Consider the following 26297-nt stretch of genomic DNA (forward strand, 5'->3'; position numbering starts at 1 on the left):
ATGTCAGGTTCTTCTTCTTACTAATGTAGTATATGGGCACATATTGGCTGTTTTGTTATCTCTGGCACACAAATGAGAAAAATCGATGCATTGATGTGTTGTCGTATTGCCTCAAGCCTTTTGAGCTGAGGTAGCTATTCAGTATTGTTTTATATGAAATGAGGAGGAAAACAAGCTGCTTATAGAAGAAACATCAATACTCTGTTCAGTCCGTTCACTTTAATTTGATGTAGCCCATCAGGTCTTTAAAAACGCTGAAAAGCATATTGAAGTTGATTGGGATGTTCGTAAGAAATGGACACTTAGGGTAAAGTCTGGCGATCTTCTATACATTTTAACAGTGGAAAATGAACCAGCTGTTGATTGCACAAGAGGGGAATGGTCTTGTTTTGATCTTCAGCCTGATGTGGAACTTTTGTGGCAACTGGTGGGTTGTGACCCAGAAGTCATATGGGTATTTAGAGGCTGGTGACAAAAATAGAACATTCTGGGTAACTTATTTATTTTGTGCTATTTCAATATTTAACTTTACTTCTAAGTTATTTAATAATGTGCTCTGAAATGCACTTTGCACATGTAAAGATGTGAGGCTAGCAATCTCTCAACATACAGGAAACAAAGTTAATCAGTAGAAGGTTGCATCAAATTCAGATGGGGAAAAAAGAAAAGGTTACCAACAATGTGTGTTCACAAATTGGGGACATTGTTTTGTGTGTCTCCAAGATCAACAGTTTTTTTCATGCAGTTGCACATATTGGACTTTTAAGAGCTGGAATATGACAACATGCTCCTCTGCATCTCTTTGCTCAGAATGCTCCGGACCACTGGGCATGGAAGGCGGCATAATCTCCAACCAGCAGATAACAGCCTCCTCCACCCACCGGGCTCTGTTCGGCTTGCAGAAGTGGTACCCATACTTTGCACGCCTCAACAGGAAAGGTCTGGTCAATGCGTGGACTGCAGCTGAAAATGACAGATGGCCATGGATTCAGGTAAATACACTTGGCAGCCCACACAGAAAGCCAAGTCGAGACCACTTATTAATATATCAGCAGCCAGTTTGATATTATTCATGTTGTTTTGGCTGTGGTCGGTTGGTTGTATTGTAGTCTGTGGTAAACTGCACATGCTTCAACTTTTTCTTGTATTTTGATTTGGAGAAATAGATTTTTTTGGATTTGTATGGGCGGACAAACGTTTGGCACAGGTGCACAAAAACTCCCAGTTTTTTAAATATGCTATGCTACCTCCAAACAGTTGAAAAAAGCTGCCAGTAACGGATTGATTTTCAAGTGAGATGACCAAAGACAAACATTAACAGAAAATATAAAAAATGGTCAGGGATAATTTATTATATATCACAAAAAATTGTATTTTTCATCATAGATGGTACCTGTTCAAACTTCTCTTTTATATGTCCTGCTGAGAGCAATTTAATGCATTCATTCCAACAGTCATTTCACTGAAATCCATCAAAATTGAACATCATTTTAACTGTTCAATATTCCTGTTGTGCTTCTAAACCCATCATCTAAGAGTATTCTGATGAATGACAATATACAGTATTAGATCATTCCTGGGTGTTTTTTTTCTTCAAATCAGTCTGCATGCATTAGTGATCCCAGATGAACAATCACATGTTTTAGTGACCCTGTGCAACAGAATCACATTGAAGATATTACAAAAGGGATACATTTACGTCATTAGCATTCTTCTTTTCACATGGACAGTAATTAGAATAATTCATCATGTGTCACAAGTAGCAGTATAATAGCAATGTTTTTTAATGAATGTGTACTGTCTATCCATTTCCTGTCGTGCATTCTAGTCTGTATCCTAGCTGACCTTGACTTTGAAAGGCATGCTATAGCCTGGACTGCTCACCAGATTTTACGGAGAATTCAACATGCGTCAGCAGCACTGGGCTGCCAAATTTATTTATTTTTTTCATATCAAAATGTAAATGTTATTTTTTTGCTTACCAAAAAAGACAACACCCCCCCCCCCTCCCCCCCCCCCCAAAAAAGCACAGCCAGATACAAACAACTGCAACAGTTGAAATGCGGTATGATTGAACACACGACAACTGAGATGAATCTTGAAACTCGGCTTGATCAGGTATGTACAGGTGATTCACAAATTCATTGGGCTTTGGTTAATTAGGAGAAGACCAGACCAATCAGGATCTTTTAGTGAGATAGAGGTTGCATATTTGGGTTAAGTTTCTTTTGAGATGTGCTAGATTACCATGAAATACAGTACATTCTGTAGTTGCGCTTTTCATTAATCACAAGTGCATAGAACAATAAAGTTGTCCCTTTATCTTTATATATGGTTACTTCTGGACCCTTTATGGATGTGAAATGTAGAACATTATCACCACTTATTTTAGCGTTCTGGGTGTCTCCATCACTCTACCGCGCGGTGGAGAAACAGCAGCAGTATCTAGACACAAATGAGACACAGCAAAAAATGGATTTGTAAAAGAAAAGCACAAGTAAAAAAAAAAAAAAACAGGGTACATTAGCGGGGGACGAGGTGCAGAGGTTGAGGGGAACAGGACATTAAACATGCAGGCAGTTTGTTTGGCTTTAATGATGTCATATGGGATGTTGAGCAGGATGCTGGAGGCATTGTGTGTCTACACGAGGGCTCAGATAATTGCGACATGAGCAGCCATGTATAGTGACATCAGTGGTTTGGGATTATTCTAAGCAGTTGGCAAGCTGCTTCTGAAGTATAGGATGATGTGGCGGGACTGTGTTTGAGTGTCTGTCATGTGAAGCAGGTAATACTGACAGATGACAGCCATGTCTGTGAAGAGATCATATTCTTCAAGCGATTGGAAAGGTTTTTCTGGTGCAGTATGCATCTTTGGGTGCTAGCCAGTGGAGCTTTTCCTCTGAACCTCAACAAATGAATCACAAAAGCAACAGACTTTGAATAATACATCACAGAGTTGCCGACAAGCTCGCATGCAGTGTTTGTTTGTGTTGGTTCGTGCACTTGTTTCTGTTCACACATCTGTGCGGTGGGAGAATGTCATTTTTTTTCTTTCCCTCAACAGCCTTCTCTACAACTAACTCACACATAAAATTGCATTTGAACACTCCAGGGAAATATACTGCAGGTCTGACCAATATGAGTAAAATATGGCTCCAAGTGGCACTGTTGGGGGAATGAATCACCTTTGAAACTCCATACATAATTGAACAGATGTTAAGCAGTTAATAGAATAATAGCCAGAAATAAATGTGTTACATATGTGCGATAAAATGGGAAAGTTTGTGATTCAGTGTTTGTTAAAAGGCACCTATTATACTAATTTCCTGGCCTCTGTATTGAGTTCTGGACTCCTATAGAGCAGCTACACACGATAACCCGCAAAGAAAGCTTTCTAGATCTTCCAGACTCTGCAACCCTTCCCGCAGTGTTCTGTGCCTCCCGCCCAAACTCTCTGTGTAATTACACCTCCCGCCGAGCCTACGCCACTGTGATTGGTCACACTCCCAAGCGCTCCCAAAGACTTCCGGACAGCTGCCGAGCCCCTTTTGTCCAATTACTTACACAAAATAAGCACAGTTAGGACACGATAAATTGTTACTTAACGCTTGCTCTCCTGATTCTTCAACATGACAAAGTAAAGCTGGAAAGGTGTCGAACTTCAGCAACAGTTTGGCGGATAGTCCAGCTTCGTACTGGCCCATGTTCACAAAACAGTCCCGTGTGAAGTGCCGTTGACAGATGAGCACATTTTTCTCTCGCTGGCCGGGAATCAACAACTCCAACCACTTCAGTCTGATGCTTGCCTCTTTAGGCACACCCGAACAAGCATTTCCTGGGAGCCATTGCTCGACGTGCTAACACCGTGAACAGAGCGACACAGAGCGGGGGTGCTGGGCATGCCGATATAAGGAAGTCCGGGTTGCATTGAAGTCGATGGAACTTGGTGTTAAAAAAAAAAAAACTCAGTAAAACACAGCGTGCAGGGTTGTCCAAAACTGCTTTCAGTATCCCTTCCAAATGTGCATGCGTCATTATCTGACACGTTGGCATCGTTTAACACGAGAATACAACATTGTAACAACATTTATAGGTCAGAAAAGAGGAAAAGCATGATAGGTAGATGTAGATTATTGTGGTTTTGCAATGCAATTTTAGCATTCCATATTAGACTGTTGTGCAATTCTCATTTCATACAATCCAGCAAAAACGTTGTGATATTTTACATCACTGCAAAGCTATTGCATAAAAAGTCTTTGTAGCACACGGAACAAAAACATTCATTTTGTTGTTCATTGAGTTGTTGGTGTGAATAGTGAATAAAAATGTTAATTTAGCCCTTTTAGGCTTGATCTTGATGCATGTCAAGGTTTTGGATTGTTTTCATGCTGAACTCATGGATAAATATTTGGACGTTACAACATTTTGTGTATCAAGCTCTATAAAGAGAGTTTGGATTTACAGGCGAAACGCTGGACAGCATTTTCAGTGGCTTCAAAATAACGTCCTCTTGTGTCAGCCAAGCAGCTTCTTAGCTGTGTTATTGTGTTCTCGCTAATTGAATCCATATTTCTTTCATTTTCAATGTTGCTGCTGTCATTGTCATTGAAAGTTGTTCTTGCAAAAGTCATAGTCGTTTCAGTGTTTGCTCCTTCCTCTTGAGAGTTTCAGTTTGGGAATATAAAGCATTTTAGTTTCCTGCCTGCACTTGCTTTTTTTGTCTGCACCTGCCTCCCTTATTCCCACTGATAAATTGACAAAAATGCATTGTGTCAAAAGATGCATGCATTTCTTAGTTATCCTGTGAGTGTTTCTTTAATTTAATATGTGCATTAACTGCCACTGCAGCCCAAAGCGCTGTTTTAGACACGTTCTCTTAGCGGTGCCTTTTTGAATGGATAATACCACTAGTTAAGTGACATGCGATGCCCTTGATTTTGTTTCCGATCCTATACTGAGTAAAATCAGGCTGGTATCAGTGATATCAATCCGATGCTTTGGGCAAATTTACCTAATGTGTTTGGTAAATTTTAAAAAGTAGTGTATTTCATATAGCATAAAGAATATAAGACATCATTTCCTTATAGTTCAATGAAAAATTGAAATTCAATGAAATCCCACCCCATCCCTACTCTACTCTTAAGTTCACCAAAGAGTTTTGCACTATGTACCACTTTTCTGTGCGTCAGTGGTAAGCTGGTCAATCATGGGACTGACACATTAAAACAGGCACCCGTCCACACTCACTTTCACATGGCCCACTTACCTGAATCATCAGAATTGATTAAAGATTGCCGTATCACAGTAAGGTGATACTTTAGCCTTGAGGATGTTGCCTTTGGTGATTAGAATGCTACACAGACCCCAATAGTAGCACATTGGGGTTTACCCATCCTGTAAAAAGCTAATTTATTTCAGGTTAATTGTTCCTTGTAGTGACTAGTTTTCTTCTTTTTGGGCCATGCAGGTCTGTAAAACCAAGTCTCAACAGCATGTTTCCAAAGATGTCTCACTCAAACAAATATATGCATCACCATTGGTCCTGAAGTGTCAGAGGTGTGTTTCGGAGTGCTCATTAAAAATGTGAAGGATCATCCCAATTACCTCGGCAGTGGCCTTTTAGTAACTGGGCGTCTAATTAGCGCAAGAAGTATCTGTCTCTGTGGAGGGAAGTGAGAGAAGAAATGCCCTGAATGAGAAAGAGTGGGTCACCGCAGTGCTGAGGCGCTAAACGGTGTCCTTATTTATAATTAACTTTATACTTTGGTTGAAGTTGGTAGGAAAGGTGTGTTATTGAATCATCGTCTTTTGAACTGAAAATTGCGGAAATAACTGCTACAAGACAAGAATTCTACCCCACAATGTAGTACTGAATTCACATCCCCACTATATTGTGGGGGGATTGTTCTTCAGCATTCTGCATGGTAGTTAAAACATGCATACTGTAAGAATTGTTGCAGATTTTCGACTTGGGAGGGCATCACCTTTAATCAACACCTTTTAAACAAAATAAATCTGAGTACAATAAGCCCTCATTTGTCGTGTTTAATTAGTTCCGGAACCAACCGTGACAAATGAATTTTCACAAAATAGGATTCCTTATTTATAAATGAAATATTTTTGTAGTTAAAGCATAGAAAACCTGTTTACGACCTTCCAAATACAGTTTTTAACATTATTAGAGCCCCCTAGAGATGAACTCATACAGAGTCATACAGTCTCTTTGTCTTCGTGGGTGGAGGTGGGGTAGCTAGCATACACCCAGAGTGCAGAAGATTGTAACGTAGAAGCAAATACATTAGTAGATTACAATATATTGTCATATATTTTTTTATTGTACTTTTCTTAAAATCTCGTCTCGTGTCATTATTGTAAAACCAATCTCATGCATTGTCTTGTCTCGTGACCCAATATACTAACAGAAAATAAGCCATTTAAGACATGAAGACTTTTGCTCACGTGTGTTGCTATTCTGGTGCTACGAGAGCAGAGTGGCAGGCGGACAGGAAGTGGCAACAGGGTTCAGAGTTGAGTTTTAGCTTGGTGTCGGTTATGTTTTTATTAGGTATTTCTATTAGGCAATATTGTGCCCGTTATTAGATAATTCACACCAGCAATAAAAGCCTGGCTCTTGACGTGACAGTAACAGTAACACAGGAGCCACTTTTATGCTAGAAAATGTTTAATTTAGTAAAAAAAAACATAGTCAAATTTGATTCAATATGCAGATGAACACCACCACAATAGAGTGAAGCCGCGAGATTCGAAGCGCAATGTGGTGAGGGACGACTTTAAGAGGATAACTTAGGTTTAATTGATAAGGGACAATCCACATTTACATAAACCTGTGCTTGATTGAACAGATGTCTAACTTTGCTGCATACAGTATGTATCTTCCATGTAAGGCATAACTTTCTTACTGTCAATAAGAATGGAGGAGACTTTGCACTTTAAGGAATTATACTATGCTCTAAAAGGTACAGCTGGGTTTGGGTGGAAGGGCAGTCTAGCTGGTAGACTCTTTTCCTGTAAGTGAAAATTAACTTGCTTTTGAATGATTGCAGCTTTCATGTTGAATCCTAAAATCTGTAAAGTGGAAATGTAATAGTTTTATACAGGCAAAATATTGACAATGGAAATCAGCGCTAATAAGCACACCACACAAAGCACCGAACAATGTAGAACATTTTGCTCGACAGTGTCATGTAGTGCCCTTCCTGATGAACCAACCTAACTTTTGCAACCAGCGCATATTGCACACTGGCAAACATGTATCTTAAGAATCACCAGGTTTCTGTACACAGAAGTTTAACCTTGAAATTATTTTACAATCAAAACATACTAGAAGGCTGCGATTGACTGGCGACCAGTCCACGATGTACCCCGCCTCTCGCCCAAAGTCAGCTGGGATAGGCTCCAGCATACCCGTGACACTAGTGAGGATAAGCGGCATAGAAGATGAATGGATGGATGGACATACTTGATGAAGTGACGAGATTAGAAACCTTGGAGCCATTACAGTATTCATATACAGTGCAACCTTGGTTAACGTCCACCCCGGTTTGCACGTTTAAAGAAAACTCCTGCAATGAGTGAGTCTGTTGACAAATTTAAGGCAAACAGAGGCCGGTTGGAAAATTCAAAATCCAAACTCCTCTTTCTTTGTTGTTGTTTGCCAAGAGTGTCCACTTCAGGTAAAATTATGCTAAATGTTAATTTCTCCATTTCATATGTCATGTTTGTGGCATTGTTTTAATGTTTGAATGTAACACTGTTGATGTTAAAATGTTATTAACAGACCTCCCTGCATGGGTTTTTTGTGCCACATGAGTAGGGTTGGACATCATTTCAATTTGAAAGATTCTGGTTCCGATTCCTTGTTTTGATACCGGTTGCTAACAATTCTTGATTCAGATGCAACTCTCCTCTTACTGGTTGTTTTTTGTAAAGAGAGTCGAGTAAAGGTAAAAGTGATATTAAATGTACAGTTTCTCTTTCATTTGTCAATTGTAATTATTTTTGCATCATTTTCTGCATGTAAAAACTATCATTATTGTCGATAAAATGTGTTTTGTTTTAAAATTTTTGGTTGTCTGGAGCAGAATAATTGTATATACATGATTTTCTATGGGATAACTTGGCTTGGTTAGAGTCCATTTTGGTTTGAGTCAGACCTTAGTGACGCTAACCAAGGCACCATTGTACATTGGCCTTTAAGAACCTCTAAGAGCAGCCTTTTCCAAACACACTCACTGCATTTGGGCTGTTGATCACCAGAGTAAAAATGCATTTTATCAGTCATTAGACCCATTTTTTCAGCGAACAACGCCACTGCAGAACAAAAAAATGAATACATTGTACTCTGCAGGCAAACGAAGCAGATGTATCAGAACACCTCCAAAATGTGTGGTCTCAGATAGCAAGGTGTCTTTGAAACAATGTAGAATCTTCGTTGAACATTGGATCAATGAATCAGTGTCAGACTTCATTGTTGATTTATCATCAGTTTGCACACACTGCTAACATTGAAACAACATTGATTTTATAACCATACAGCAGATTAACACAAATTTGTTGTATTTCTAATGTGAACAACGAAACGAGGTTGAAATATCAACTTAACTAAAAATCAATGTGGTTTCAGTGATATTTCAATAATAATACCAGAAGAAGTACGGCTCATTTCATGCTGTCCAGTACCAGCATTTCATTAAAATCCAGCTTTATCTAGTCAGGATGTCAAAGGCTTAAAAGATATATGGTTTCATCTAGTATAATAGCAGACACTTTTATAACAGAAATCAAATATATTTTATTTCATTTCATTCATTGCCACGCCTAAACCTCCCTGTCCTGTCTGGCGCATATCAGAGCCACTTTTTCACTGCTTGAGCAAAGCATCATCATTCATAGCAGTGCCAAGCTGTTGGGTGAGGGCATCTAAAAAAAAAAGCGCAGAACACACAAAGTAAAATATAATATACTTTTCTATGTGAATATTTTATGTATGCGTAAAGTGTGTCTCTCAGTCTTGGCCACAGCTGAGGCACCTTCCTCTCCATCATAAGTCAATGCTCAAGTTTTCGGAAAAAAAAAAGTTCATTTTCAGCTTCCTGGTCATGAAATTGTATTAAACTGGAAATTGAATGTCACCATACCTTGAAATGGGGCTGGAGATGTGTAAGACCTTTCCAATCCCAGGTGACTGGCTGGTTGGCAACTGGGTTTGCCAACCGTATCAGGGTGACTGGCAGTGTGTCTGACTGGTGCTGACTCGTCTGAAAAGAAAGTGGATATGAATGTTGGTTAGTTTATTTATGGTGGGCTTCTTACACATTGTATTTGCTAAAGATGAAGATATGCAAGTTGCATTAGACAATTAAAACAAAAACTATACCAAACTGGAGAATGGTATAGATCCGGTCAACAACAAGAGAAAGGGAAAAAACTTTTTTGGTTTTGTTTTGTTTACAAACAACTGCTTTTATTGTATGGAAGAATAATGTAAATATTGAATTAGTGCAGGTTAAATACAGGAAGTGAACAGATTTACTTGCAATTGATGTGAAACGGAGAAGAGGTAGGATTAAATTAGCGTTGCTTCTTCTTACTCCTTTTCGGACATGTGGAATTGTGAATTGTAACATGAAGCATTTCAATGTAAACTCTATGCATGTTCGAAAAAAAAATTAAACTATAACCATATTTTTTATCCCCTGTGACTCCCAAGACATCAAAGAACACAATACTAGTCAAGAAGCTCATCTATCATTAAAAATGCTAAAGTGTTAAATAGCACTTTTTCTAACTTTTTATAACCATATCTGTCATGATCAAATGATGTGCCTTTTTTGCACAAACAAGATGTACTCAGGTATTCATCACTTTCCTCTCTTTAACTCTCTTCCTCCTCCTTATGATTTACATTGGCACCACATTGACAGTCTACACAGACATGGCAGATTGGATCTGGAATGTGAGGATTGATTAAACACTCTATCTGATCGCAGACTTTCTGAAAAAGATGGATGGCCCAGGAGAGATTCATGGGGCTGAATTGATTCCCATGTTTCGCATCAGTGCACTGGCGATGCATGCATGCTCCCTGTGAATCCTGTCATTTCTGCCATTTACATGATATGCTTTTTTTTCTTGGTCATTTCCACAGATTAACCTGCAGAGGCGAATGAGGGTCACAGGTCTTATTACCCAGGGTGCAAAGCGAATCGGCAGCCCGGAGTATGTCAAGTCATACAAAGTGGCTTACAGTGATGATGGAAAGACATGGAGAACATACAAAGTCAAGGGCAAAGATGAGGACATGGTAAGAAACACACATACACACAAAACACAGTCAAAGACAACTATGACGCGTCTCCATTGTCCTAGCTACACACAGCAGCAAGAAGCTGTCCACACAGTCAAGGGCAGGGCAGAGGACAAGATGAGATGTCTGTTTAATTAGCTAGCACACACCGCACATATCTTGCTACCCCTTACCTCCTTCACTTTTATGACTTCTATATTGAATTTTTATGCTATTTGGGCATGAGGAGACACTAGATAGGTCACAAAGCACTCTGTCATTCCTGACAACACACCCCTGTCCTCCGTTGGGCTGTGGATAACCCTGAAACTTTTAAAATTAAGGCCTCTTGGCAACAAAGTCTGGCGTTTTAGGACATGCATTGTCTGACTTTGTTGTTTTTTTTTTTTTTTACTATGTTTTTGTCAAATTACTATGGATACATACTGCAAATACTACACTTGAATGTAGATGTATATTCATTTGAATTATGCAGTATTTAAAAGATCAGTGTCCAACTTCAGCTTGGCTGGTCCAGAAAAACTATTTATTTATTTATGTATTGACATCAATCCATGAGTAACTCTAATCAACAACAGTAATTATATACTAGTGCTACTAGCGGGTAAACGTACATACAGTCTTACATGTATGCTCTTAAAACACTGTTTGGTTTACAAAGCACATTTTTAGCACAAGTCAACGCACAATGCTTTATGAATGGGAGGTCTGTCTCACGATAAGTGAGTGTTTGTTTGTCCATTTGGATGAAACACTTCAGATGGTATACAGTAGTTATATAATCAGACCACTAATTTAAAACGCACCACTGTCTTTATGAATTACCGGCTCAAATAGTGCGAGAAATTGTCTATTTTCGCTGTACTTGCCGCTCATTGACCTTGAATGAGAGCAATTTGCTGAGTGTTGAGTAGACACCAGAGACATGAAGCCAGATAGGCTGCTACATTATGGTAAAAACGAATCTGTTCCAGTGCCCTCCTCACCTCCATCTGCTGTTATTTTATCCCTTGCAACAGATTTTCAGAGGAAATGTCGATAACAACGCTCCGTCAGCCAACTCCTTCACTCCTCCCGTAGAAGCCCAATATGTGCGCATTTATCCCCAAGTGTGCAGAAGGCACTGTACCTTACGCATGGAACTGCTTGGATGCGAGCTTACAGGTGAGTGAGCAGATAGCGGAGCACCAATTAATCTTAATATGATTGGAAAAACTGTCACTATGCTAAAACTGCTTTTTTTGTCTCCAGGCTGCTCTGAACCATTAGGGATGAAGTCAGGCCATGTCCAGGACTACCAGGTCACAGCTTCTTCCATCTTTAGGACACTCAACATGGACATGTTCACCTGGGAGCCTGGAAAAGCCCGGTTGGACAAGCAGGGCAAGGTGAATGCTTGGACAGCAGGACATAGTGACCAGTCACAATGGCTACAGGTAAGGGATGCCCAGAATTAATGCCAGTTAGCTTAATGCCAGTTAGTGGCTGAAATAGCTATACCTTGTTTCTATATGAAAAAACGAAATACCCTTAGTTTATATCCTGTAATTGACATATAATTTTCATCATAGTTTTTGTCAAAGACCATTTTTCCTTGCTGGATAATGCGATCGTAACTAATCAAAACAAACGACAATGACAAAAACAAAGTGACAGTTTTGTCCATGAATAAAAACCAGACGAATATGCTGACAGAAATGAAATCCAATCGTATATCATTTTGCCTATAGACAGTGGGACAAGTTAGGAATTTATCCAATCACAGCTATTTTAGCTGTGTGTGTGAGAGGGGGTGGGAGTTACGATGGCGAGCCAATCAGATCAAATTTCTTTGGGAGGTAGTGCTGTTGGATTTTCCAACGCAAAAACAAAACCATATAAACTGCAATATGTCAACGACAAAGAGAAGTTTAGCCATAAGGACACATTTCACGTTTGACGCTATAAAGAAACACACTGTGCAAACCGTGGGGAGGGATATCACCGCTAAAAACACAACTAACTTAAAGCGGCATCTGCATGAGATTCATCCTGACAAGTGAAATGAAGGGAAATGACAATTTACAGAATCTCTTATTATTTTGAGATGCTGTGTTTACTGCTGTTATTATTACTGAGAAAGAGCAGAGTTGCATTATTGATGCAAGTGGGGAGCAAGGCGTCTTTCTTTAATACTTCTTTAATACTTAAAATGTTTCATTCATGCTGCGTTCACGCAGAAAAGTAATAAGCGAACGGTGGTGACGTGCTGAATGTGCTCTTTTACACATTAGAAAAAACTGTAAGAATGCCACTTTCATATAATTGACATCATTATTTTATAATGTAAGATTAATCTCTACATCAACGGACATTAACCGTACAATCAAATCGAAACGTTTCGTATCGTTTGTACACTGACTCGAATTGTATCAAATCGTTCTGTTTTTAAAATGTATAATTTTTTAATCGTATCGTAACCTGTGTATCTAGAGTCGAGTTGAATAGTCTATCACAAAGATATTTACATCACTAGCTCAGTATTCATTCATTAAAAGCTTACAAATTACAAACAGCTGCCTATATTGGTATCAGTTGATATTGGATATTGATAAGAGAGCCAATATCGAGCATCTGTAATTACAACATACAGTAATCCCTTTTTTATGGCAGTTTATTGCACCTCGCTACAATTGGATGAGCACTGTTAACGTAGGCTTCAGCTGAGGCTTTTTATCTCCATCAAGGCAGCCAATCCATTTGTTTTCATTACAGTTTCTGATGGCTGGAAATATATCCTAAAATGGGAAGGCTTTTGCCTCTGAGTGAATGATTGCATCCCTCTCTTGTTGTTTAACGTGATAAGACCAGTGCACTGTAAGAAGTGTGTCCATTTAGCAGCATGTCCTCATGTGAAGCTTGTATATAAGATCTGTTGTGCTGCTGTTATCCCTTTTAAAAAGCAGAAAATGCTGACTGCTTTTCCGAGTTAGACCTCTGCCCTTCATTCAATCCGTAAAACCGATCGCATGTAGGGAATGGTGATGTGGATCACCCTCCCAGGGAACTGAAGATCAGAGTGATTTCTTTGATTTATTGGCCTTTCTGCTGTGCCTGCCGCTCCATGCATACCGCCTGCCCAAGAATGACACTGTTCTATAGTCACAGTGACTTATCTAGACGTTATTAGATTGGTTGGGCTCCAGTCAGATATGTTTGTGATTACGCTGAAAGCTTTTGTTGAGGGTGAGGTTTATGGAAGGCTGTGTGCCGAAAGAGACAGGTACTTAGGTAGGCTCCATCTTGACTAGAGAGCTCGGCTGAGCAAAATTGATTGTTGTGGGTAAAGGAAAACTTGTCTCATATTACATGCTGTGCCTGCAGGAATCTTTAGACGCTATATAGTTGCACTGAGAAAATCGATGCTTACTGACAAGGAACCTTTTTGTTCACAGAGGCAGACACAGTATCATGGTTTAAAAGAGTAAACATAAAGACTTAGTTATTTTGGGTGCTGGTATCACATTTATCTTTCCACTGCTGTTAAACCTTACTAATCATGTAGTTATCAATGTTATATGTATTCAGCCTTAGCCCATCTGTTGTCTTTGTAAATAATTAATTCCAAGCCACAATGCTAAATTAGTTTCAACTTTACAAATTAATGGAATAAATCATCCTTAATGACAAGTTAAGTATTCCAATTAATCAAGACACCCAGTTCTTCTCCTGTGCACTGTAGGCAGCCATGCAGGCATAAAATATCAAGCTTGCATTGAATTCCAACTGAAAAGCAAGCAATTTTAGGATTTGGGATTTTTGGACACATGTTGAACTCACAGGATTTGAGACTTCCTGTAACTCTCCAGAAGAATGAGATGGTCCATATCTGTGTTCGTGGTATGCTTGTTCCTGCTTGAAAGTTATACTTTCCAGCAGTCTATGAGGTTTAAGTCTTCCCTGCCTGGTTATTGATTGAAGGCCGATGCAGATGATGTTTTGGCGTTTCAATAAAGCAGTTGTTCAATCAACCACATCCTCGTCATCATCTCAACATCAGGGCAGAAACTACATTATTTTATGTCTACACAAAAACATCAGTCCCTGATAAACTTGGGGGATATCAGTAGACAAGGACAATTTCTGCAAGTCTTCCATATTATCTAAAAGAGCAGCTCTGAAATTGGAGGAGGTTGCGTTTTCCAGCATGCTGTGTTGTACTGTAAATTCCAGACTATAAGCCACTACTTTTTCACGCACAAAGAGTTACGAAGTGCAAACTTTTGTCTTCAACCTGAAAAAACGCAAGTGCCCATAGAGTTTGTTTGACATGATAAAGCACCTCTGCGGCCAGTCTATGGCTCGAAAATCAGCGCCTGTCCGTTTCTTCTGTTGTTTTGCACGTAGACCGGCCGTAGGAGCCCGTACGACCGGTTGTGATTTAGGCTTAAGTTTGATCAAGTCCAGAATTACTACAGCTTCTGCTTGGACTGCTTGTACTGTGGCGGCTGTTGAACTGATGAAAAATAGTATCTCACGTCTCGCTTATCTGAGCTAACGAGTGATGCTGTGCACACTGAGTGTAGGTAGAACTGCAAAGTTTATAGTGTGTCTTTTATGTGTAAATATTGCATGTTACAACGTGGATACCTGTAGCTTACAGACAAGTTTGGCCTACATATGTAAAAAATTTGGTGGGTGCGGCTTATTGGTTATAGGTGTGCTCAATAGCCTGGAATTTCCGGCCATTGAGACATGGGGGGTATACGGCGAAGCAAGTTTAGTGGGTTAGCGAACTGTGTTGAGATGAAGGCCGGACTTGCATGTTCAGCGAAGGTAGCTCTCTTTTAAAGGAGCTCTATCACCATGGCAATTTAGACTAAACTCATAACCTGATCTGGACCAGTTTATGTCCAGGCTTTCAGTTTAACATCAGTTGTGAAAGTGCCACTGTTTCACTGTTTAACTCATTCTGAGATCACCATTTATTGAGAACCTACGAGGTTCTCTAGGGGACATGGAGAAAAAAAAATGAAAAAAGAGCATTCCCTGATTATATTATCCATCTATAAGCGAGATAGATTTTCAGACGAGGGAATATGCTAGATATGCTCACATGAGCACCGGGAATAAAATGCAATATAAAAAATATTAATAATTAGGCCAACATTAGCAGACCTTCAACGTCACGGCAGTCCTTGCGAGTACTCACGTCATCACTGCCATCTAGTGGTCACAACGATATACAACAAGAAGACACGCGTCAAAGATTTTTTTTTAATTGATATAACAATGTATATAAATGGATAAGTGTTAAAATGTCAAAGTTGTGCAGTGTTGAGTGTTGATAAATGAAAAGGTATGGTTAGTATAATAAATCAGTGTTAACTTGCCCATTACATGCTCAGCATTATTCTTTCAGCGGTCTTTCCTCGCTCTATTGGCGGCGACAGTGTTGCTTTTAGCAGTGATAATCTTTTGGGAACTCCTCATAACGCTTCATAATAATTACGTACTCATTTTTGGTCAAATACACTGGCTGGGATCGCTTCACTCTTCAGCGGAAGTAGAATAATACGAGGTCAAATGCCCCCTTTCATGTGAACGCGCACTTTGCCCAAAGCCGAAAACCGGACTTGATAAGTTGATAACCACCGTCGCAAGAACAATTAAGTCTGATTGCGGATGTTAGGTTTTGTTGAGTTGCATCTTGAGCACAAAGCCTATGTTTGTTGAGCCACAGAGAAGTGGACCGAGGTGAAGACAAGACACTCAGGTGTTATTAAGCGCAAGTGGGCAGCCACTCTGGATTTGCAAACATTCACTTAGGCTGAAGGATCAACTGATTAGATTTCACTGATCATACAGAAGGTCAGAATCATCATGGCCTTAGGTCTGTCTCCCAGGAAAGATGCAGAGGATGATTACAGGTGAATTAGCGACATATTTTTGCTGATGACATAAGTAATGCCTGGCCTAAATATGTGTGATGATTAAAATCAGCACAGCACAGCTCAAGCATGCGATTCCCTATCTGAACGTAATCATGCATTGAAAAGCTGATCATATATTTCCAAACCAAATCAGACTTGAAATTTGGTAGTGCCGGGAAGCTCTAAAATGTTAAGCAAACGTGAAAAGTGTGCCTGTCTGGGCCTTGTCCAAGACAGAATTATTTTGGGCTGCCAGGAAAGGAAATCATCGTTCAAGATGTTTTAAGAGGAAAGCTGAAGCTTGTCAGACTGCACTGCCAAGTACTGCAGCTGCTAGGAGCAGATTATTTCATTATACACTTGAACACCTCCTTGCTGCTTTTCACTTTATTCGTATCCCTGTTAATATACAACTGCAGAACACCTGTTCTACAGCCTGTAATGGTGAGTTCATTACACCTAGGTTATCTCTTACAACCAACTACAATCTACAATCACTAACTATTTAAGCCACTTTGTCAATAGGCTTTAATGATATCTGGATGTATAAACTTTTAAGTTCTTGCATTCTGACACTCCCATGTGGCAATCATCAAATGCAAGATACAATCCAGGAGTATTTTTGTTTGGTTGGTTGAACTCTGTAAATAAAACATCACTGCAGATCTGCTGTGGGTTTGCAGTATGTTATTAACAACATCTGTTGCTCACTTATAACATGTCTTTGTTGAATGCAGTGGTTTTAATTATTAATCCGTTCCAAAGGGTTTGTCTAAAACTGAATCGTGCAAAAACTGAAACTATTTTTGTAGTAAGAAACAATGTGAATTCGGATATGTAATGTAAGTAATGACTTGAGACTACCTAACAGGCACGTTTTGTAATAAAGACATGTTACTAACATAGGTGGACTTACGCGGTGTATTAGTAACACAAGACTCGTAAGAGTCACCAACGCATGGGATTTTTTGTTTCCCAAATGAATGAGCCTTACAGGATATCATAGTGTTGTGTAAACTAAGTATCGCAAGGTTTGGTATTGGCTGTGTGATCTAAGATGGCTGAATAAACAAGTAATGGTAGGAGGAGTCGGTCCACATCTTTATTACAGTAATACCACAAGATGCAACACACCAAAGGGTAAAATACAACAGTTTGTTATGCGCAATATTGTACAATAACCGAGACAGTGTAAGAAAACTGAGGCAAAAATTTTATTTTTGTAGAAAATTTAATCATACGAAAACCGGGGTGTTCGAAAACCAAGGTTCCACCGTATCTAATTCTACCTTATACAATCTAAACACAAAGCCTTTGTGTACAATGGCATGTTAGTGTATCATAGTTGAATGGTAATAGCAAAATACAGAATATAGACAGAACTTTAAATGTCTTGGTAGAATGTTTTATTGTTTTCACATTTTACTATTAACAGTGTTTAATGTGTTTGGGTTTGTTTTACACTTGTATGACAATTAATAACGTTAAAATCTTACTCGTTGCCGTGCATGGGCTGTTGAGTTAATAAAGCAACCAACACCTACCTCCCCATTTGTGTGTAAATAAATGTTTACAAGCGTGTTGCATATGTTGCACAACAGGTTTGAAGGTAAATCTCAATCAGCTCTGGTCAACTAGAATGAGCTCAAAGGTACTCTGCTAGTGATGCGTTGGTACTCATGGGTGCAGCACACAGTCAGAAATCACAACATTGCTTTTTTTTTTGAAGTAGGAACATTTTACTGGTGGGTCTGATTATGTCCTTGATCCCCAAATTTCTGTGCAATTTAAGTTTCATTGCTGCAACAGGCCCCTTTTTGCATAACCACTACGGTAAATGGTGTCATGTGAAGCAATCCAGCGGTTTCTATGACATGTTTACACACGGTTTTGTGTTGATATTGTGAATTTTATCCATTTGCCCAATTTAAAGAGCAGCAGCTGTTCCAGTCGCCCACTGATGTGTGGTTTATTCACCTGTTTTTGTGTTGGCAGCATGTTTACACTCAAGGATAACAGTCAGCAGCAGGCAGATCTGTAAAATAACATTACACAATTTGAGTGACTGCAGGCAGTTTATGGGTAGCAGAGCACTCACTACAATTAAGCAAATGACATCCGTGAGAGGAGAGTTTGGCATTGGAGTAAATAGCACTGCCTCTCCTCTGGCACCCATTTGACTGAGTTGAATATGATATAAGATAAGAGGTGAATAACACAAGATGGGGGAGACAAACGCATACAAGGTTAGACGCTACTGGGATCACTCAACAGGCTCCTAACACTTTAAGTACTTTAGCATAATGTCAGCCTGGAAGAGTAGCATAGATTGTCTGATCATTGAGGAATGAGTGACACACTGGATGGTCTGGATGGATTACCATGGATCTGTGAACCCCTCTAGTGAATCGCAACAGCAATACTCCTGCCACAATCCTGTTTTTTGTGGCAGCCTGCCTCTAAAGGACAGCAGTGCAGTTTAACTTGTACAAGACGTACAAAATAAAGATACAAAAAACATTCAACAGCAGAGAATGTGTAAAAGAGACAAATGAGGCAAATGTTCTATTAACTAGCCATTTCTAGTGAAGCTGTCTTCCGTGCCGCGTGTTATTAAATTTCACAGTTGTGCCTAATTGCTCTGTGACTGGTGACCAGGTCAGGTCAGTTTCGCCCAAAGGGTACGGTACATAAGAACCTCAAATTAAGACAAAAGTATTATTTGCATTGTGATCAGCATAAAGACAATAGACATATTTTGCATACTGCTTGCCCGCGTACTCTTATTCAAAAGCAGATTTTTAATACACTGGTGTTGGGAATGTGAGTCATGCATCGCACAGCAAATATACACTTGGCTATCCTGAGGGGCAATGATGACAGCCCTTTGTTGCACCAATCATGAATGTAACATGCCCACACATCTTTTAGCAATGCTCATTTCCCTTTGAAAAGAAAGCATTAGATTCATAAACAGGTGAACAGAGCTGTACAGTAATCCCTCGTTTATGACCCGACTGTGATAAGTGAACTTCCGCGAAGTAGGATTCCTTATTTATAAATGGAATATTTTCATAGTTAGAGCATAGAAAACCTGTTTATGACCTTCTAAATATGAATTATAACATTATTAGAGCTGTTAAAGGCTGGTAAAGGTCACCTTTACAATTGTATTACCCAATATAGTAGACATAATAAAAGTAGATAAGCCATTAAAGACATATAAATGTGTTCCTTAGGGGAGCTGAGTGGTAGGCGGACAGGAAGTGACGTTGGAGGTTCAGAGTTGAGTTTTAGCTTGGCATGGATTACTGCAGCAACAGTAACCCATGCTTTTATTAGGGAATTTTCATGGGTTATCAGTGTGCCTGTAGTGAGATAATTCAAACCTCCAAAAAAGTATCTTGTTCAAGTAGGATCAAGTCTGTTCTTGATCAAGTCTGGCGTTTGTGTGACATTGAACATGACAGTGACATTCCTGACACCTGGTGACCAGTGTAGAATACCACATATCATTCATAGCGTCTTTTGAATGCCTTATGTATGTTTAGTTCATTTAGCCATTTTTGCTTGGAAAGGCTTAATTTAGGCCAAACATACATACAATTTGCTTCAATAAGCATATTTTTGACAAATAATAGACTGTATTCAACCACGCAACACCATGATTTATTAATTGACATATTTTTGAAAAACCGGGATAGAGTCAAGCCCAGATATTTGAACCACAAAATGGCGAGGGATAACTGTATATAACATTTTTCAGTAAAGCCTGTTCATTCCATTTTGAGGAAATACAAAGTATACTAATTTAATAATACAATTAAAAATGTAGTTTATGAAAGGCATGACTCGGTATACAGTGCTGGCAAATAAACCATATGCTTGCAAGTGGTCTCTAAAGCGATATTGCAACACATGTAGCTCTGTCCCGTTTGTGCAGAGACCAGAGGGACCAATGCGATTTAATGGGTGCCTGATTACGAGCCCAGTGCCTGTGAGCATGTGGTTGTACTCAAACTGTGGGCTTTATCAGTTTACTGATACTTTTACACTTCCTCTTCATCTAATCGTCACCTCAAATGGAGCACCGCTGACAACAAACTTCTTTTAATCAGTGGAATTAGCTGGGTGTTTCCTTCATCCTTCGACACAGGCAAAAGCCTTTAATTTGGAAACTCTCATCTCCTCTTAAAGCAAAAGAGACAAAGCGTATCTTTTTAAAACAGAAAATCTGGCCATGAAACGACGCAAAAGCATCATAGCATAAAAGGCTTTAATGTGGATTCCGATCAAACTGAATAGCAAGTGTCATGTTTTTTTTGTTTTTTGTTTTTTTTTTTCACAAGGAACAAGAGACAATTTGTTTTCTTTGCTGTGACTGTGAGCTTGAGAAATAGACAGTAAAAATTATACATGACTTTAATCGCTGAGCCATTGTCTGCCTTCTTCAAACTCGATCCTGCCAATAAAATTTATAAATAAACACTACTTATATTTGCAGCTGAATCTAGCATTTTCATTGCTGTCACAGTGTATTGATCTAGTTGGAACGAGATAAAGGCGCATTTCCCTGCTGGTCTGCCTCCTGAACATTGCCATCATAAATAATAATAAATACTGCCTTTATTTCACTGGATGCTGGGTATTTTACCACTCTTTAGAACTGTCCCACAACTACTTTATTGCAAATCATACACTGCAGAACAAATAATCATAAATTAAATTATATTTGATGCAACTGAGACGGCAGTTATGTGTATTACTGACTGATAACCTGTTAACAAAACAAAAGAGAAGAATACACATTTCTTTCAGTTTCCTTTCTTTTTCCTTTTTTCCGTTTCCTTCCTACTTTCCTTTCAGTTTTGAGAACCCAAACAGTGTCAATAAAGCCAAATGACTCCAGTGTTAAATATCAATGCAATACATCGATGACATTATGAGCATTGTAGAAATAGATATTCTTGCAAAAAAACATAAAATGGTATTTTTCTGCCTCTTAATCAGTCCTGCCTGGTTGTCATTGGATAGCAACAATGAAGAAATCTGAACAGTTCCAAATTATAAGGCAAGAGAACTAGTAATAAGTAGGGATGTAAATCTCTTTGTGATAGACAATTCGATTTGAATCTAGATACACAAGTTACGGTAGGATTGAAAAATGATATATTTTAAATACGGAGCGATTTGATACGATTCGATGCAGTGTACTATCGATACGATTCGATGCGCTACGATTCAATTCTATGGGTAATGTTTCTTTATGTAGAGATTAATCTTACATTATAAAATAAAGATGGCAATTATATGAAATTGGCATTCTTACAGTATTTTCTAATGTGTAAAAGAGCACCTCATACCCCCAAGCATGCCCTAAAGACATTGGCAAAAATGGCCAAGCAAAAAAGTTACCATACTCACCTCTGTTGGTCTGGCTGCTGAAGTTTTGTGCCGTTCTTGTAACCTCCAAAGACGTTCCAAACTTTATAATATTTATTTATTTATTTATTTGGGTGGGGGTGTTTAAAATCTTTCGTAGTGATTAGCTAGGTGGTGACTTGTAAATAGTTTCAAGCGCTCTAGCTAGCGAGAAGCTAGCGGCCAAACTAGTGGCCGGCTAACTGCTAGCTAGCTAGCGCTCTTGTTGTCAAGCTCTTGTTGGGTCAGTTAAGGTTCTGGAGATGTGGTGACAACAGCTGCCCTAGGTGGGGCCCAAGGTAATTGTTTTTTCATGGGACCTAAAATTCCTGGCAGCGGCCCTGGCTGTGGTGCGTGTGTGGGGACCGCCACATACGCTCATAATCTTTTGGCTGCGTTTGCTGACAAAATTAAAGCACAGACGTGGCTCATGGATCGGAAATTTCGGCAGGTGGCGTTAAAGTGTTTCCAATTATGCTGGTATCGGAACCCGATACAATACTGGATTGAGTTGGTCGATCCCTACTGACTACGGTAGTTATATCCAAATTAAATTCCTATAATATTGCCCCTGAAGAATATACAGTAAAATAAAAGGCTGCTGACATGAGGAGTATACTCACCTTTGCGAGGTACTGTTTGTAAGTCTTGTTTCTTACTGATATTGCTTTCACATTTCCAAACAAGACACCAAGTTTGAATCCTTCTTTCTAATGTGCACACATGTTCTGTCATCAAGATGTGACAACTGTGTAAAAGATTGTCAGCCCAGATGCACACCATCCGACATGCAACGTGTGTGCATTATCACAAGGCTCTGTAAATGGGGATTGTGGTCATTATCGTGAACAGACAGATGGGATAACAGCCCTGTAATGGCTGGTTACACACTTAGAGATTCCTTTACTGCAGAAGTCAGGTGCTGTTTTATTTGGGAACTGTTCTGTAAACAGAATTATGCAAATTTACCATGTTGACTTTTATGAAACTTGGCAGAAGAGTATTGTGGAGGATGGAAGAGAAAAGCCCATCAACTTTGTTTGTTTGGATCCATTTAACATACTAAAAAATGAATTGGTGTTTAAATTGCCCTTGGCCGCTGTTTGTGTTTTCCTAACAGGACATTCAGGAAGGTCTTTACCTTATCTTTACATGCATGTTGTAAATTTTATTAAGACTTTATTGCTACAGCCTTATTGTATTCCTCTTTAATATAATTCTTCCTTGCTCTGTTTTATTCAATTTACCTACAGCTAGTAGAATGATTGAATTAGCTACCAAATGAAATTATGGAATAGACCGTGGCTCCATCTGCTTCCTTGATTCACTTAGGTGGTTTTTAGCGTCCCCAGCGTCAAAAGTGTCATCCTTTAACATTCCATATATAGCTGGAGGAGTCTATGTAATGTTTCTTTCTTCTTATCTTTCCACACCGCATTCTGAATCTTGCTTACATTCCTCTCTACCTTCCCCTCGCTGCCTCTCAGCCAACTTAGGATGCACGTATCTGTTTTATCTGGCAATGATGGATTCATGAGTCTGCAGCAACGCTACCTCTAATCGTGGGAATCTACCGGAATAGTCAAAAGCGCAGACGACAGAGCCTTAATCAGTTTTGTTTGTGTGTGTTGAATACCCCGAACATGTTCATGTTATGTACAGTACAAAAAGTATCACGTGCTACAGACTAATCCGAGTGATCCAAAATATGCGCCTAATTTCTCCTCAAGTATCTCGGCAGCATGTGTTCCTTTATGTGTAGGGGTGTGTGTATTACAGATTCGATTCCAGGCAAGATTAGGCACTTAGACAGGCTCTTTATTGCTAATATCATTACTGTGTCCATCACATGTGCAGTCACGGTAAACACTAAGCAGAGTGAAATCTACCAGGTCTCGTACAAAGGTAGCACAGAAGCCATTTTTCATCTTCACTCATACTGACACACAATGAAAGTCACAGATGTTGTTCTCCTTGCTGTGAGAGCTTTAAATGACCCACGGCATCATGGTTGATTTCCTTCCTGTTGGTGTTGCCATGGCCAATTCTCTTCATCTGTTCCTGCAGCCATTTCAAGTAAACCTGACAAGCTGAACTGAGGTTCCATCTGTTTTTTGTTTTTGTTTTTTTGCAAGCATGCTTAAAGTTGCTCTAACAGTCTCAGGCAGTGCTGAAAATTGGCCCCCGTTGTAGAAAATATAAATTCAATATTAGTTAAGAATTCACTTTTATTGTTTGGTCTAGTTGCAAATGGGAACATTATTCAGAAGATACCCACATTGTCTGTGCGCGAGGTAAACAACTGAATTCCATTCCAATATGTGACAAGTAAATAAGTATAGTACATTTAATTTACAGTAGGAGCTTATTAAATAAAAGATGTTCATAGTGAGGTCCACAGTTCATAAACCAAATGCTACAAAAGAGGTATACTGTATTTGAAAACAGTATCACTTTGATCTGTGCTTCATTGTAGGGTCCACTAATCATAAAGTCATGGAAAGGCATTGCTACGGGAACACTAGCAGCTGTGGATGGAGCATGATAGTACAACATGAAATAATGAACATACTGACGTGCAGTGTTGGGAGTAACTATGCGTTACTAACGCTATTACTCCTTTTCAGTAACGGGTAATCTAATTAACTCATTCAATGCCAAGGATGTATTTATTCGTTTTTATAAACCCGAACGGCCGATCCCAAAAACATATTTATACGTCTTTTACGGTGTTTTTGCGAGACAGGCGAAAAGAGGTGATGACGCAACTGCACACGAATGGATTTTACTTTTAGATCAGTTTTAAGCTATAAAAACGGCCACGAGGGGGCAGGAGTGCATTTGATAAGAGCAAGTGAATTTGAATGGAAAAACATACATGACAGCAAGGAGGAAGTGGAAGAACACAGAGGAGTGTAGCACGCAAAAAGTTACGTATTGTGGGCAATTTTTAATGCATGCACACGCACGCACACGCGGGCACACACACACACAGTTCAGTTCCAAATGTGAAAATTACAAATAGTTAATGATGTTATATTTGTAAATAAATTGTTATTTCGATGTAAAACAACCATTTTTGTGTTGTTTATGTTGTGGTATAGGAGTTTAGATATTTGAGCTGTCACAAAAGCAAAAAATGTGTGTCAAAGTGTAGTTATGCTTGAAATGTATCTTTTCACAAAAAGCTCTTTTTCTCCCTTTTTTAGTCGGGAACAGATATTTCCCTGAAACTTACCTATGTTCTATTGCTGATTAATAAAGAACGGAAAAAGGTAGAAACAAACTTTATTTTTCTGATGAAGGACGAGAGTCTAATCTTTCTTTGGGTTGGTTACATGTTTACTGTATTTAACCATATAACACAATGTCTTTTGAAAAATGGCTGGGACTGAATGAGTTAATTACTATTTCAAGTTTCAAGTTGTTTTTTTTTTCTGATTGTCCTTCTTTCATGGGGGGAGGTTGACTGACACATACTGTAAGTAATGATGATTGGCTAAAAACAGAGAACAATTTCATAGTCAGCCAATCAGTAACATATTAAAACAACATTTTATAAACTTTCAAACGTTTTAATCCGAATTTTATCAGTTATAACAGCAGAATAAAACAAATAGAAGTGGAGTGTGCATGTGTAACGGATGCCAAGTAGTATGGTTACGATAGCATCGTCTTGGTTAAACCTCACTACCGTACGCCTGAAGAAATGTGCAGCACATGATTTGATTGCCTATTTTTTTAGCTGGCTGGCAATGGCGAGGAACAGCTGTGGTGAGCGACGCACTCACATCCAGAGCGAATTACGATTACTGATTGGTCCTCATCCGGGCGACAGCGATGAAGAGTTGAACATTTTTCAACTTTCTGGGATCACGTCGCAAGCCTGGACAGAGATCGCAATAATAGCCCTGTCGCGCAGGTTTAATTGAAAATTAATGGACTAGAGGCAACATCAGCCTCTAGTCCAGAGGCTAGAGGATAGATGTAGTCCGACGTCCAACAACGTCAAAATTAACTTCACCACGGTACACCACGGACATGTCTGCATGGTGGTGTTGCGTTTTCTTCTTCTTGCGGGTGGCGGGAGTCGAACTCTGAGGCGCATTACTGCATCTACCATGATGGAGTGTAGCCCAGAGTTACGAACATTATACGCCAACCGGGACATCCCTACTAATGGAGTGTAATGTACTACAACAATTGTCTAAGTTTGAAATTTAGAATTTCCAAGTATAGTAATCCCTTGTACTGCGGTTAATTGGTTCCAGACCCAACTGTGATAAGTGAATTTCCGTGATCCCTTATTTATAAATGGGATATTTTCATAGTTACAGCATAGAAAACCTGTTTACAGCCTTCTAAATACGTTTTTTTTAACATTATTAGAGCCCTTCAGACATGAAATAACACATATAGTCACCTTTCTACTCGTATTACCCAATATAATAGACATAATAAGCCATTGAAGAAATAAATAAGACTTGTGCTCGTGTGTGGCTACAAATGTGTTGTTCCCTAAGAGAGCTGTTTGGCAGGCAGACAGGAAATGACATCGAAGTTCAGAGTTTCAGCTTTGTGTGGTTAACGGCTGCCACAGTAGCCTGTGTTTTTATTAGGAATTTTTATGAGGG

The 26297-nt window shown here is 39.1% G+C and overlaps 1 protein-coding gene across 3 annotated transcripts in view; it reads left to right on the forward strand.

The window, feature by feature from the left end:
* Nucleotides 1–26297, forward strand: part of LOC129180182 (EGF-like repeat and discoidin I-like domain-containing protein 3) — a 107656-nt gene that overhangs the window by 62354 nt on the left and 19005 nt on the right. For all 3 annotated transcript variants that reach the window (XM_054774367.1, XM_054774368.1, XM_054774369.1), the window contains 4 exons: nt 811–992; nt 10172–10327; nt 11350–11494; nt 11582–11766. In XM_054774367.1, the coding sequence (XP_054630342.1) occupies nt 811–992; nt 10172–10327; nt 11350–11494; nt 11582–11766 (668 nt within the window). The remainder of the gene's footprint in view (nt 1–810; nt 993–10171; nt 10328–11349; nt 11495–11581; nt 11767–26297) is intronic.

The sequence above is a fragment of the Dunckerocampus dactyliophorus genome, chromosome 4, assembly GCF_027744805.1.
Source record: "Dunckerocampus dactyliophorus isolate RoL2022-P2 chromosome 4, RoL_Ddac_1.1, whole genome shotgun sequence".
Classification (NCBI taxonomy): Eukaryota; Metazoa; Chordata; class Actinopteri; order Syngnathiformes; family Syngnathidae; genus Dunckerocampus; species Dunckerocampus dactyliophorus.